Source organism: Babylonia areolata, chromosome 24, assembly GCF_041734735.1.
Source record: "Babylonia areolata isolate BAREFJ2019XMU chromosome 24, ASM4173473v1, whole genome shotgun sequence".
NCBI classification, from domain to species: domain Eukaryota; kingdom Metazoa; phylum Mollusca; class Gastropoda; order Neogastropoda; family Buccinidae; genus Babylonia; species Babylonia areolata.
Genome location: NC_134899.1, coordinates 33,050,871 through 33,066,857, shown reverse-complemented (window position 1 = coordinate 33,066,857; position 15,987 = coordinate 33,050,871). Strand labels below are relative to the sequence as shown.

The 15,987-nt window shown below is 40.0% G+C and overlaps 1 protein-coding gene across 1 annotated transcript in view; it reads right to left on the bottom strand.

Moving 5' to 3' along the window:
• Positions 1-254: 254 nt before the first annotated feature.
• Positions 255-15,987, bottom strand: part of LOC143298614 (transient receptor potential cation channel subfamily M member-like 2) — a 90,198-nt gene continuing 74,465 nt past the window's right edge. Inside the window, exons 26-35 of the mRNA XM_076611494.1 lie at positions 15,707-15,840; positions 12,031-12,170; positions 11,569-11,693; positions 9,179-9,273; positions 7,768-7,878; positions 6,772-6,979; positions 5,665-5,879; positions 2,069-2,153; positions 1,536-1,751; positions 255-356 (exon numbers count right to left, since the gene is read on the bottom strand). Of these exons, the coding sequence (XP_076467609.1) occupies positions 255-356; positions 1,536-1,751; positions 2,069-2,153; positions 5,665-5,879; positions 6,772-6,979; positions 7,768-7,878; positions 9,179-9,273; positions 11,569-11,693; positions 12,031-12,170; positions 15,707-15,840 (1,431 nt within the window). The remainder of the gene's footprint in view (positions 357-1,535; positions 1,752-2,068; positions 2,154-5,664; positions 5,880-6,771; positions 6,980-7,767; positions 7,879-9,178; positions 9,274-11,568; positions 11,694-12,030; positions 12,171-15,706; positions 15,841-15,987) is intronic.

The following is a 15,987-nucleotide window of genomic DNA, read 5'->3' as shown; positions in this document are numbered from 1 at the left end:
TGTTTAGTTCTACACATTAGCAAGTAAGAAAGATTCGCAGCTTGGGCTTTAAATGCAAGACACTTGGTCTCCTCTCTCCTCCCTCCATAATGACTCTCCATTCATTGGTTATGGTGCAGAACCTGTGTCTGGCACACGACCAAAAGGAAGAGCAGACATCCAACAGACACTTTCGGTCAGGTTGAACAGTGGCCACCCCACAACATGAGCTGTGCTGTCAACACTTCCTCAGCATCCACACCTAGTGAGGCAGCTCAGCTGTAGGCACTGTGAATGCGGGCTGCCTCCAACACGATGGTGTCCTGGTTGCCGTACAGATTCATGTGAGGCATCACTTCTTGCCACATTTTCTCCCTCTGAAAGAGGAAAACAGAGTGGTAGAGTCAAGCATACTTCTCCCTTCCCCCATGCCCTATCCCACTTATACCTCAACTGACAAGACCTAGAAATGAATACATAATTAAAATTCCTTTTTGTCACCCAGAAACAAGACGTACCGATGGTAACATGTCAAGGCATCCACTGAAATGTATAACAAAACACAAACAAATGCCAACACTTTTAAAACATGCAAGTTTTCCTGTCCCCCTTTCCTTCCAAAGTTTTCAATGTATATCATGGCATGTAAAAGGTTAATTCTGCTGCTGAATAAGTTTCTGTTGGACAGCTGCATTAAGGAAAAATGAGCAATTTGTTCAATTACAAAACTAAGTTTTTGTACATGCTTTTATGCAACCAAACAGTCTTGCCAATAAGAAAAAAATCTTGTAAACACATGAAACAGTCCTGTTCAGTTTTCTTTTTTTTAAAAGACAATTTTATTCGTTTATTATATGCGTTCTTTTACATCAAGGGTTTTACATAAAGACTGGGGTTGGGATTCACATCAATGGGCTTGACATCAATGTGGCTTTTTACAAGAACTTGTCAAGTAAACTGAGATGAGGAAGATAAATGCTCAGATATACTTAACCCAGAATCTATCAATATTTCAGCCTCCAAGAATCCGGAACAAACACCACGTCACATTCGCTCACAGTCATAGAACAGCACACAGCAAAATTGCGCGCACGCGCGCGCGCGTGTGTATGTGTGTGTGTGTGTTTATTTTTTGCGTTTCTTAAGATTAACATATTTTTCTTTTTCAGAGAAGGTATCTCTTCTACCTGCCAATCCGCTTGTCTCTCAAGTCACTTTTTTTCTCCTTTGTTTTCTTGCTAGTTCAATTATGATATGCCTGCCCTCTGACTATCCTTTATCATTTTATGCATGCAGGGATGCATGTATGTTTGAATTAATCCAGGACATCGTTGTCACTTTTTCTTCTCCCTCTTCATTGTGTGCGAGTGTGTTCACCTCTTTTTTTCTTTTTTTGTTTATCTAGTTGTTGTTTTTTTCTAAATGCCTTTCAATTGAAATTGAAACCTGTAATATGTAAATCCCGGGGGCGGGGGGAGGAGGGGGGGGGACAAGAGAATGAAAGTTCCAGAGGAAGATGAAAAAGAAACGTGTAGCATGACACACTGTTTCCCTACCTCTTGGATTCTTTCGTCAAATATGTCATCCTGGTCGTAGTGGAAGTTCCACACCTCTGACTCTCGCCACGCGTTGTCTGTGTTGAAGGCGTAATCAATGTAGCCACGATACAGAATGCAGGCGGAGAAACCAGAGCCAGACACTTCTTCCGGAGGATCTTGGAACGGATCAAACAAGTGCTGTGTTCTCTCTTGCATAGAAAACTGGGCGAAGAACTGTTAAAATAAACAAATAAATAAATAAAACACAAGAAGAGGCAAAGCCTTCATGGCTCATTTGTGATTTCTGTTGCACAACAACAACCACAAATTTGCTGTTCAGTCTTGGGAAGTATGTAGTGGTCAGCAAAGCATGAACAACACCACAGCAATTTTCTTTCTTCTACAGCGAAAACACACACACACACACACATACATACATACGTACATACATACACACACACACACACACACACACGCACACACACACACACACACAGAAGTAGAGGCAGCTTCACACACACACACACACACACACACACACACACACACACAAGCGAAGCAGAGACAGCTTCAATGTCGCCATGGTCAGACTGAGATGTGGCAGACAGCTCTGTCTCAAACTTCAATTCTGCACATCTGCAAGAGGGACACACCCACACATACAGCATACACATATCTTAACACAACACAACACAACACACCACAACACACACACACACAGATAAAGAACACACACAGAGACAGATGCTTCGACGCCACCATAGTCAAAGACTGAGATAACAGGGAAGTCATAAACATGTCTCTGGCCTGTTATGTGGTGGGCAGCCCTTTGTTGACTTCAGCTCTGCACGTCCGAAGGAAGAACACACACACACACACACACACACACACACACACACACACACACAGATGCGCGCGCACATGCACAACACACACACCTATACGTTTGCTGTGCTGTCAGCGCGTGCGTTGCTGGAGCACTGACATAGCAGCTTCTTGACCTCAGCTGCATGGCCATTTGTTCGGTCCATTCTATTCATAAGTTTGTGGGATAGGTGGTTACCCGTACATAACGATCCGTTTTTTGCTCACCAAAGAAATGAGTGTTCGTCGAACCAAAAGTTGAGTGCTGGTGATGGAGCAAATCTATATGAAACAGCCAACCTAGATCAGCATTTCATAGTTTTACGATCATAATGTTTTCATAGGTCTATCAAAGGGGTGTCTGGATCCATAAAGCATCCGTGCTTGAAGGGTTCCATGCCATCCCCCGCAGACAAACAGGCGAGAACAATACAAGATATCAGTGCTGAAGAGTGACGATGATTGTCAGTACTATGAACCAGCAAATAATCCTGGATGGCCCCTGCCCTCCACCCCCTCTTTCTCCCTTTTACCTTTTGGAAACAGACACAGATATGAGTATAGACTATGAATATCGTTAAAATTTGTGCAAAATGATGAATGGTTTATGGAAAAAGGAACTCTATATTGCCTAAATGAATATCAAACTTGGTTATGTTAATGATTGGGCTGAATGATAAACTAAAGCAGAGTTTGGTGGTATATACTTGTATAATTTCAGACCCTGATAGTTGAAAAATGAAGTATTTCTGCCCGTCAAAATCTCACTGTCTCACTTGCAACAGTGTGCATGATAAACAAAACTGTAAAAACAGGATAGATCATAATGCATCTGAACCCCTAAAGTATGTGACCCGAAAACAAATTTAATATTCACAAATTACATGGAAAATATTTATTCCATAATTATTGCTAAGATATTTTGCTAGGATGAAAGGTGGCAGAATGGTAAAGACGCTTATCTGCCAATACAGTGTCTATTAAGGTACGTGTTTGAATCCTGGTCTCGACATTTCTCCTACGTTTGGCTGGAAAATCAAACTGAGTGTCTAATTATTCGGATGAATTGATAAACCGAGGTCCCATGTGCAGCATGCACACGATGCACCGAAAAAGAACCCCTGGCAACACAAATGTTGTCCTCTGGTAAACAAATCTTTAGGAGAAAACAACTCTGACAGGTGCACAAATATATATATCCATGTAATATATATAGCCTGATGAGTGCGTTGACTGCTCAGGCATCTGCCTTGCAGACTTGCAGATATGGTGTAGCATATATGGTCTGAACGCAGTGAAACCTCCTTTAGAAAACTGAAACTGAAAATTATGATAATTTACAAATCTTGTAGAATATCTGAAATCAACCTTTTGGTCCAAGCTGGAAATTACACTACACTGTCTGGTGCAACTGATAGATTTTTCATATTCTAAGCAAAGCAATTTTTGTAACTGCATATATATATGTTTATGACTTAATTTCTTGTCAATAAGTCCAATATCTTGATAATTAAGTTTGCTCTTTAAAATATGAGTAAAGACATTGATGGTGCAGTTAGTGTCATCCTGTATCTTCTGTCCCGATTTCCTTTTTCTTTTCTTTTGATTAAGGACAAAAGGTTGGGGGTGGGGGCGGGGGGGGGGGGGGGGGCAGGGTGGAAAATAGGGAAGAGTGGAGGGAGGGCAAAATGATATGAGAGAGAGACAGAGAGAGAGAGACACACACACACACACACACACAGATAAAGGGCAGACTGAAAGAGAGCGGGAGGGGAGGAAAAGGCGCTTGAGAAAAAGAGAAAGAATGAAACTGACCTTGTGTCTTTGCTCCAAACACATTTGACAACTCTTGTGCACAATGTTCAAAGGTGACTCAAAATTTGGAAATCTGGCTGGATACAGTTTGTGATATCACTGGTATACTGACTACCACAACGCCCATGTAATACAGCTGTTAACATGACAAAGAAATTTGAATGAAAATAACTAGAGAGCTACAAAAACCCAGCAACCGAAAATGTGCTTTTGAACTGGGTATAAAAAGCGATTGATCATTACAATTAGAGAAAGACAGAAGATCATCTCCATGGCAGCCCAGAAGCTGACGATCCTTTTGAGGTCAGAGAGCAAAATGCTGGCATGTCCTGAACTATGGACATGAATATTCAGTTGTAAAACACACAAAAACATAAGATCCCCCATCCTAACTACACTAAAAGAAAGGATATAATACTAAAAATAAAACAATAATGATAGAGAAAAAAAACGTACCCATTCATGTTCAAAGCATTTTCACCAACAGTCTCCATAACTGAGTTTTAAACTCTGTAGTGCTTTAACTGTGAAAAGGGCACAGACCACTTCATTTCTTTCATCAATTTTAAGCTTTTATAAACACAGTTGACAGGTTGTCTTGCTTTCCAAATGTGCCATTGTAATTCTTCGGATATGTGCCAATGGTTAAGCTTCGGCACCCTGTCAGCTCAAAATGACATGTCGGTAGAATGTCTGATTTGTTTGATTTTTTTTAGTACACTAAGCGTCGTTCAATTAAAGGCATACTTCACAGGCTTTTAGAGTGACCATTTTCCTACATACAGGTTTTCCCCTTTGACTGTAGACCGTGTGTAAATGGTACTTTACAGTGTTGTTTTGACACATACCAAAGGTTATTTTCTCAACCAAAATGGCAGCGCACCGGTCTTACTCGTTGCGACAGATGATATGTGACATAACAAGGTACAGACATTAAACCTGACCTCCTAGACACCGATGAAGAATTTTCTGATCATTTGCTGATGACGAAGACAAGTAGTTTGTACCAGACAATGATTTTGAAAGTGATGATGACGTTTTGCTGACTGACCCTTACAAAGGTAAGCGCAGTGCACATTTTTCTGATTTTTCAGTATCTAGTGACATAGTTTGAACTTTTTTTTATTTATAATTTAGAAGCATCTAATGAAAACACTGTTAAAAGAAGAGGCAGTAAACTTTCTAATGATGTATATTTTGATGTTTTTGTCATTTTGTGAAAGTGTGTTAATTTTTTTCAAATATGGCCAAAATATCACATCACGGCAAATTGACGTCGTCCATCCAACGGTCTCCATCTAATAGATGTGAGAAGAGAGTGTGCCAAATTTAAAACTCAGTCGAATAAGGAATGTGGCAATGCACCTTGCTGACAGGCAAACGAATGACACGCACACAGACAGGCTGAAATAGATTATGTAAACGTTAAGCCGCAATAACTTCCCATCCACCCACCCAATTCGCTTACAGAAAGACATGGAAACACTGAGTGGCAACACAGTTCTCACAGAAGAGAACTAAAAAACTCAGTGGCAGTGACAGTGAAGAAGTGTCTTTCCTCACATTGATCATCTCATCCTTGTTCAGCTTGGAGCTGCCTTCCACATCTTCTTTCATGAAGATGCCCTTGAGAAATTCTTCACACAACACACTGTAGGCTGACGTCTTGCCGTACACATTACCCTGTTAAGACAGATCATTATAATGGTTACAATTCAAAATCGTTAGAAGAGAAGAAAAGGAATGAGAAAAATAAATGGTTGCACTTTAAAATAAAGACAAATAACAGTGGAATAGCCACAACAGTCATAAGTGTTGAACAAGAGAGGCAAAGTCTTCATGGCTTAAGTATGATTCCTACTGATTTTTTTTAACATGTAAAAAAGATGCATCCCTTACAATTTTTAAAACCTGTTCTTCAGTCACAGCTACCAAATGCTGCTGGAAACATGTGTCCTTGCTAAAGTTCACCACCTTGAACTCTATGAAACATTCAGTAAGACTGCTTCTGTAGAACCACATGGTTTTGCTATGATCGTGACATGGGAGCATTAATTTGTCAATACAGTAAGTCGTGCCAGGGGTAAATAATCAGTATATATATATCGTATCATATATATATATATATATATATATATATATATATATATATATGTGTGTGTGTGTGTGTGTGTGTGTGTGTGTGTGTGTGTTTATCTGTAGTCACGTTCTGGCGCAATATACACAATAATCAATCCGGACAAGTCCAGTTCTTTTGACAAACTCATAAAAGGCGGATTCGACGCATTCTCCAATTCCAAACATTTTGATCATCATGACATCTTCAGTGTAACTCAAGTCATACTAAGCAGAGGTGTGCACACTACTAAAGTCAATATGTGATAACTGTCAAATTCGAGCCTGGTTGAATCTCTATAAGCACTAAAGCTTCAGCATAAAAGCAACAACAAAAAAAGGTCATTCATTGTCATTTTCTGTTTAACACTCCAAAGAGAAAAAACATTTATGTCAAAGGGACTGCAGAAAGCTTGTTAGCACAAGGAAAAGCCCAGCCCCACCCGGAAAGATCACTTACTCCAGGCAGTGTGCGTTCTCCTGTCTCTTTATGGGTGATCACCAAACACTCCAGCACTCTCTTCCCGTCCACTAACAGGTTACCTAGGGGGAATCCCAACTTGGAGTACTTCCTTCTCCATCTCGTAACAACTGCTGCTATCCTGTGGTTTGGTCCAAATCGCCACATTTTCCCTCGACCGCGCATTCCTGTCCTGCCCATTGGGTTCCTGAACAGGCAGAAGTATATGTTATCAATGGCACCGACTATCAAATGTTTCTGACTGCTCTTGCAGGTATGTATTGGGCATGGGACTCGACTTATTTTGTGGACCCCATGAGAGGCAGAGGGCCACAACAGCGCTCGTCAAATGAACTTGGATCTGGGGTGTCCCCTTCAACTGGGCCCATGTCCACCCAGCTGCCTTCCTCTTGTCCTCTGGGCCTCTTCGTTTTAGGCAAAAATATATTGGACGATCAGAGCAATCAGAGATGAAAAGGAATATTCATCTCCAAATCCATTCATATAACAGACTTTGTATATTCTGTCATTCCTTGAAATACATCTGTATCTATATCAAAGTTATTTAATGTTTATGACGGATGCATATAAATGTAACCATGGGAAATGCAAAAACATATGGTAACCATGACAAACATTTCGATTTGAAATTTTGTCTTAAAATTTTCTGTACAGCGAACATTTCGTACTATTTTCAAGAACACTTTTCAATATGACATAAATATTGTATGGAGAAAACCATTAATGTCCTTACAAAGAACAGATTTTCAACGAAAACACACAGACACACACACATACACATACACATGCACCCCCCTCTCCAGACAAACACTGAGCAAACATGTACACACACACACACACACACACACACACACACCGCCAAACATTGAGTTACCCCCCCCCCCTCCACGTACACACACACACACACACACACACACACACACACAGACATAGTGATAGTATCACATGCACAAATCACATGAAGTAATTACTCACACAGGAACATTCATGCTGTCCATCTTGTATTTCACAGGCTCGTTTTCAACAGTTATCCACGAGGTTCGATTGATTTCCACACTAACGCCATCGATGACGCAGCTATGCATACTGTTGTACAGAGGTATGAACTCAGGTATGGGAGGCAACATTTCAAGCTCCTCAGCGCTTAGCCTTTGCCGTCTGCTCTGCTCCTCCATTATTCTGAAGAAATATTGTTTCTATTACCTAAGTTAGTCTTAGATATTCCATGAACACTACTGTGATTATCACCATGATTATTCTTTTACTGATCTTAAATATTGCATAAATTCTACTGTGATTATTACCATGATTACTATTGCATCATTATCATTACTTCATAGTGCTGTTATTCATTATTATCATCAATATGACGATGAAGATTATCACCATTGTTTTATTTTTTCACTATTCATTGTAATTCATTTTTATTGTATTAACAATGTTATTATTTCAAAAACAGTGCTTAAGTCAGTTCAACAAAAAGATATGAAGAATGTAAACATCTCTTGAGTCTAGCACAAAGAAAATATTTTCTTCAAACGCTTTCTTCAAACGCTTGGGTGGACAGGTCCATGCCCTGCCACTGGAAGCTTTCTGTTTGCTGTTTTAGACAATGCGTGTGGCTTGGCGTAATCTGAGAAGTATGGGTATTTGTGACAAGCAGAACGGCCCTAGAGTGTGTTACAGCTTTCTGCTGCCACTTTTGCTCATGTAAGTATTACACAACCAGAAAAAAAACACTATACATTATACAACCAATTGTTTCACTACTTCATCTTGTGTGTGCTCGTAGCTGTACCAATCCAAAAACCCAGAGACAAAATCGTAATATACTAAAAAATAAGGTGATACTGTCCATCAGCAGAGACAAGCTGACCATGAAATGTGTATATTCCCAGTCTTTGTGACTTGAAAGAAACAAACAGGAGAGATTCAGCCTCAATGTGAATATATGTACATGCACATACACTATACAGCACATACATTAGAAATACAGTTTTGTAAATGGTCACCTAACCTTTCTAATAATGAAAACAGCAAAAACTATAAATCATAATGACGTGCACAATAGCTGAATGGTTAGTGTTGGACTTTGAATATGAAGGCCCTGGTTCTGTCCGCGCAATGCAGATCAAATTTGCAAAGTAAAGAACTCATAATTGATGACAGTGTTCACTGGGTTATGAAAACACAAACATGCACAACACGCAAATCTGAAAAATTAGAGAACAGCTTGCTTAACTATAGTGAAAACACGATCATACATGTGGGGCCCTACTGGAAGCTAGAAAAGACACATGAGAGTCGCAGCCCATGAACACAGAAGAACAAATCACAATTAGAAGCATATCCCTAACACCACCTCACAGTAAAACGAGGCACTCACTCAATGACATCTGGATCCACACAGATGCGGATATCCTCAGGGAATGAAGTGACTGGTGCCGAGTAGATAGCAGGATCATATGTGTCATAGGGAACCTGAACAAACAGACAACAGGTTTGAAGACGTATGAGTGAGCATGTGTGCAAGTCAGAGTGTGAAAGTGTATGTGAGTGTGTGACAGTGAATGTGACAGAGCATCACAGTGTGACAATGAGTGAGTGAGTGAGTGTGTGTGTGTGTGTGTGTGTGTGTGTGTGTGTGTGTGTGTGTGTGTGTGTGTGTGTGACAGAGACAGAGACAGAGACAGAGACCAAAGGACAGAGAGAGTATGAGTGTGTACGACTGTGCGTGCATTGCGTTAATTTGTACGCATGGATATCCTCGGGGAATGAAGTGAGGCTGAAACATCTGAATGCTTCCTGGACATTCAAAACTGGATGACTCTAAATAAGTTACAACTGAACGCAGACAAAACCGAAGCAATGATCATAGGAACTAAACAAAAACTCTCTTCCATCACAGCTGACAAAATCAAACTTGGCAGTACACCCTCCCTCTTTCCAGCTCAGTCAGGAACTTCGGCGTTGTCCTTGACAACACACTGTCCATGCAAACATTTATCAGTCAGACATGTCAGTCCTGCTACTGTCAACTGCGACGCATCAGTTCCATTTGGAAATATCTGTCCACCGACGCAACATCTAGACTTGTCGTTTCTCTCATTCTCTCTCGCCTTGACCACTGGAACTCCCTATTGTCTGGTTTACCTGTTTCATCCATTCAGTCCCTTCAGCGCATACAAAACTCTGCTGCCCGTAACGTCCACAGAAAGAAAAGATCTGAGCACATCACGCCATTGGCTCCCTGTCTCACACAGAATAAAGTATAAGATCAGCACTCTATGTTATAAATGTATTCACAAATCTGCCCCTTCCTATCTCTGTGGCTGCCTTCACCTCTACACTCCATCTAGCTCTCTACGATCGGCTTCGGATCCACTCTTTTTACGCATACCCAGATTCAAACAATCCCCTATTGGACGCCGTTCTTTCTCTGTCTCTGGACCTTTTATTTGGAATGAACTTCCTCTTTTGCTTCGTCAGGTCTCCGCACTCAGCTTTTTCAAGTCTGGCCTTAAATAAAACCCACCTCTTCTCAAGATAGCCTTCCTCCCCTACCTCTTCATTGTCTTCAGTTTTTTCAGTTTTAGAGTTATGCATGCGTGTGAGTGACTGGTGTGAAAGCGCTTACATTTGTCTCTGTACAAGATTCAGCGCTATATAAATAGTAGTAGTAGTAGTAGTATATGATCTGCAGACAATTACATGTGTTTACATCTGTGAGTGCAACAGTACATAATGTCCTTAATGATGATGACAATGGATACTTATATAGCACTATTCAGAAAAAACTGTTCTGGGTGCTGTACAAAACTTAATTTTATCCATTACACACTACATCAACGTTAGATATACACACCAAAAAGATACCTAGCAGACAATAAACAGACATAGCACACAATGTATACATACATATCATACATACAAGGTCAGAATGTAGGAGGTTGTCAGGGAGTCTGTTCAACGTCTTTGGGGCTTGAAAAAAATCCGTAGGTCTTACTTCCGATTTGAGTATCAGGAGAACAGTAAAATTGGCGAGACGGAGTATAGATCTTGATTACTTTAGAAAGATATTTTGATCCAAACCCAGTGACTGCAGAAAAAGTCATAGTGGGTGGCTTGTAGTTTCTTCGATCAGAAACAGGCAACCAGTCGAGAGTGTGTAGGAGAGGAGAAACGTGGTCTGATTTAGAAGCGCTGCAAATGAACCTGGCATTATTCTCGATTTGTTAAAGTCTAACAGATATTTGGGAAGGCCGACCAAAAGAGACCTACAGTAATCCATTCTTGAGAGAACAAAAAGTGCATACAAGTGTTTTCATAGCATCAGCAGAGAGATAATGTTGGATAAAAAAAAATTACCCTATGCAATTCCAGATTGGCAACTTTTCAAATATTTGAAATATTATCATTTAGTTGCAGACTGAGTGAGAGTGCATTCATTTATGGAGGTCGACCGTCTTCAGCAAAGCTCTCATGCGACATCAAATGATAACTGATGACATCTGACACAGGAGCCGCTTGCAGCATGAAAAGAACTGGTCCCGAAACGGATCCCTGTAGGATACTATATCTCAAGGCATATACACCAGAACATTCACTCACTTTTTCTGTACAGGATACGTCCTTGTCAAAATTTTCTTTTTTCTTTAATTTGTTTTAGTCTTTGTTACACACACACACACACACACACACACACACACACACACACACACACACACACACACACACCATAAACATAATAAATAGATAAACAAAAGACATATATACCTCCCAAGGGACAAACTTGTCGAAGACAGGGAACCTGCGAAATAAGGTGCCCTTGTAAGGCGACTGACGGGATGCAGTGTGAACATACTTCTTGCGCTCTTGATACAGCTTTTGTGTGGCTGGATCTGCAGCATAGTGCCACTGAAATTCATAATCCACTCCCCGACAGCCCCTTCTCCACACCGTCTATGTAACCTTAGGCTTTTGCGTGGGCAACAGAAAGTGGCTCTCACCTACCTTTCTAGAATAAGGCATGAGAAGGAAACCCCATATATCCACTTCAATTTTACTCCACTCTAAGTTAACTCTTCTTAATCAGCTTTGAAAGTCATGTTCAGAAAACACATCTGTATCCCAGTGACGTACATAACCACCCAATTGTTTTCAATTTTTCTTTTCTAGAAAAAAACAAAAACAAAACTGGCGGGCAGTTGAACACGCCATAAGCACTGTGTTTCTTACCAAGTTGATGGATCATGTGTTTGATATCCTCAAGCAGAACATGGCTGTTGGTCATGCTGGTTTCCACCTGAATGACAGTGTCGTTCAGATATTGCGTCAACCGACGATGCTGCTTCATTTCCTCCAGCAACTGGACCAGACTGGGGAATTAAAAAAAAAAAAAAACCACCCAAGAAACAAAGCCTTCCTGATTCACATGTGATTCCTGCTGAACAACATCAACAAACCCGATAATGCCAGGGATGGGGGCCAAGGAGTGTGGGGGATGGAGATTAGGGTGGGCGGGTTATCAGATTTTATGTATATTCACCCATATAATATTTTAACTCGCAAACAGAAACGAATGTTTGAAAAACTGAAATTTATGTTCTGGAAACAGTAAAATTAGATCTTAAGTAGTCCATATCGATCAGTATTTGGTTGTTTTACGATCATAAAAGAAACCTGTCAAATTTTAAGGAGTCCCTGTCTTCATCACAACTTTCAAGCTTAGCTAAATCATAATAAATTAAATTTCCAAACCCATTTTCTGGTATAATATATAAGATACTCACTCCCAAAAGTCCAGTTCTTTCAACAACAACAACAAAAAAACAAAAAATCAACGGATCAGGTGTCTTCTGCCACTCTGAACATTTCAATCATGATGTCGTCTTTTCTGTGACGGAAGTCAGGTTGACCTGAGGTGTGCACATTACTCAGTTCACTGACAGTAAGATCCAAACCTGTCTGAACCGTTCTTAGTACCATATCTTCGGCAAGAATGCTTAAAAAAATCTTCATCAGTATCTGCGAAAATGCAAATTCTTTTTCAAAGACTGTGAATGTTTCTCTATAGTGATTGTCAAACTCTGCCTCTCCCCGATAATTTCTGAAACTGAAAACACTGCAGAAGCACATGCGTAGTGTCAGTTAAAGTTTAACGGGTCCAAGATAAAAACAAAACATTTTCCGCTTTCCTTGTTTCAGTTAAGGTTTCAGTTTCATGGAGGTGTCAAAATATACATCACATCTTGCCTTAAACAACAACAACAACAGAAAAAAAGCAGATACCCGATCTTTGCACAAACCCCAAAGCGCTGATCAGGCCTTAACAGCCTGTGCTGGGTTTGTGTCAAACATTAATACTAAAAAAAGGATCACAATACATAAATAAGCAAATAGATACTAATAGTACTAATAACAATGATGATGATAATAATATTCAAAATAAGATTTTCAAATAATGAAGAAAGGCAAGTTGATCTGTTGATTTAGATGGTTGTTGACATTATGCACTGAGTGATTATGCCTTTGCATAAATCATTCTCTGAATAAAATTTAGCGGCCTCCTTCACCTCCTTTCAATATGTTGTCTCAAATTATCCCTGTGATCCATAATGACATGTATTTTAAAAAAAATAGACATTTTCCTATAATATATTTGTCATGTCCTATGTTGTTGTGTGTTCTGGTAATATGACATTGTTAGAATAATGATGCGGATTGGTTGAGACTGAAAGGAACTTATGGGATTGATCAAATGGCTCTGCAAGAATGAATGCGAACAAGAATCGTACCATTACGTAGAGAACAGACAGAACAGAATGGTTACGAGAATAATGGAGCTATCCAGAAGACCCACGGGTTTTGAGACGACAGAGATGAACATCAAGTTAGTTTGAAGAGGTCTGCTTGGCAAGAAGAAAACAAAGTATATGCCGAAAGCGTAATCAAAGTATATGCCGAAAGCGTTAGATGGTTTATTTCTAAAGAAGACGACAACAACAAGCATCAAAGACGTGCATAAAGCTTTATGTAGCCAGAATACAGGTAACAGGCACTTTCAAAACTGTACCAGAATGCAAAAATGAAAAACAACACACCAAAAAACAAACAAAACAAACAAACAAACAAACAAATAAACAAACAAACAAAAACACGCAAAAGCCATCACTGTACTCAACAGGAACTACGTTGCAAGACCCAACATCACTTTCCTACGCTACTGTTTTCGGAAGTCGTTGAAGACAGCTGATGAAACTATAGCACAATATATCACCAGACTGTAAAGAAGCAGTAGGACGTGACTTTTTTCACACTGTCAGACAAGCAAGTGACCAAGTGGTCAAGAAATGCTATGTTTCATCGTTTGCGGCAATGGAGGAAGAAGATACACTGACACTTATAAAATTGTTGAAAATCAAAGAGAAATGTACGATACATCCATTGAAAAACATATTGCCTGGAAGACCGACGGGCACAGACCTAAGAGGGAGAACCTGAAGGGAGAGTGCTACCGATGCAGTTCCATGAATCATAATGGCCGTTCTCCAACATACCTAGCTACAGGGAAAACCTGCAGAAATTGTGGAGGAGCCAATTACTTTGCCAAGATGACTGAAGAAGATGCAAGAAGAAAGAAAAGAAGAACCAAGACAGAAAAGCAGGTGTTGGGAAAAGAATAACAGCAAGACAAATTCACCAGCACGGCAGAAGACAAAGAAAAAGTATCCATCTTGAAGCAGAAGGACAACAGCTCTGAAGATGAGGTTTGCGTATTCATTATCAAATCTACAATAAACAAAGACAAGACAATGCAATCAGTGTAAAAACTGGTGCTGTATATACTGATGTCATCATCGATTCAGGCAGTGAGATAGGCATTCTTGACGAGAAGCTGTGGAACAGCTTGAGGGACAATGCGAGAAGTACTGTTAAACGGTACACAAAGAAACTGTATCTTCACACCTCTGACATATCCTGACATTACACAATCCGCGTTTCTCACACAGAAGTCCGGGTGGGAGAGAGAACAGTAGATGCAGAAGTCATCATAATCAGCAATAAGGGGAAAACATCGCAAAGCAGGAAAACAGCAGTCCAGGTATCTTTAAGATAAAACGGAACGTTCCGAACATGTCTGTATAAATCTGTGCAGATCGTTTGAAAATTCATTGTGCCTTTCACAGTAACCTATGATCCTAACGTCTTATTTACCTAAGAAAGGAGGGATGTCATATCTTACGTTGTTATGTGTTCTGGCAAGAAGGCATTGCTAAAATAACCAATGTCGATTGGTCGTGATAGAATGGAACTTATGGTATTGATTAAATTGCTGAAGGAAGAACAGCCGGTGTCTGTACACTTTGCATGCATGAAAGCGAACAAGAATCAAACCATTAGATATGGATCTGACACAATAATATTCAGATAGATTCCCATTCCATGACAGAAGAAGTTTCTATTTCAACTAAAATGATGAGATGACAGTTATCATCTGTGTCAATGTGTAATAACAAAAAATGATAGTAACAACAACAATGTTTTGACAGAAGGGATGCGAAGCCGACAAGTATCAGAATAGATAGGATGTATATGTAGATGATATCTGTAAGACATCTCAGGGCGTTACCAAAAATAGATGAAAAACAGACAGATGCAAGTTTGCAGCTGATTCTGTATTGGACAGGTATCCAGTGAAGATACTGTGAGAGAGGTGTAACATGTTCCCGTCAAATGGGCTGTCTGTGCGAACCAAAGTGACAGTCAGTTAAGACTTTTTAAAAAATCCGCATGAACACTATTTTCAGTCCTGCGCTCCACAGACCCTTTGCGCTTTAACCCTTCTGGTTTTCCCTTCTCCCTTCAAACTGTCCCTTTTAATTATCTCTTTCTGTCCCACCAGCTGACTCACGATTCAGTCTGTGTCTTGGCTCTCTCCTCTTCCACTTTCTCAGCCTGTTCTCCATCTGTATACTGGTTAATGCATTCTTTCCAGAAGGTGCTATCCGCTGTTTGCTGGAATTTCGGAACCTTCAAAGCATGATCCTGTTTGGAATAAGATAGAATTATGTGCTCACACTGTGACCTGGTAACCAAACAGAAAAAAAACACAACTGAGGTAACTTGAAATCAGTTCTGTGTCCTCAATTCACTTTAAGATCAGGCTTTCAAAAACTGAATTATCCAATGTAA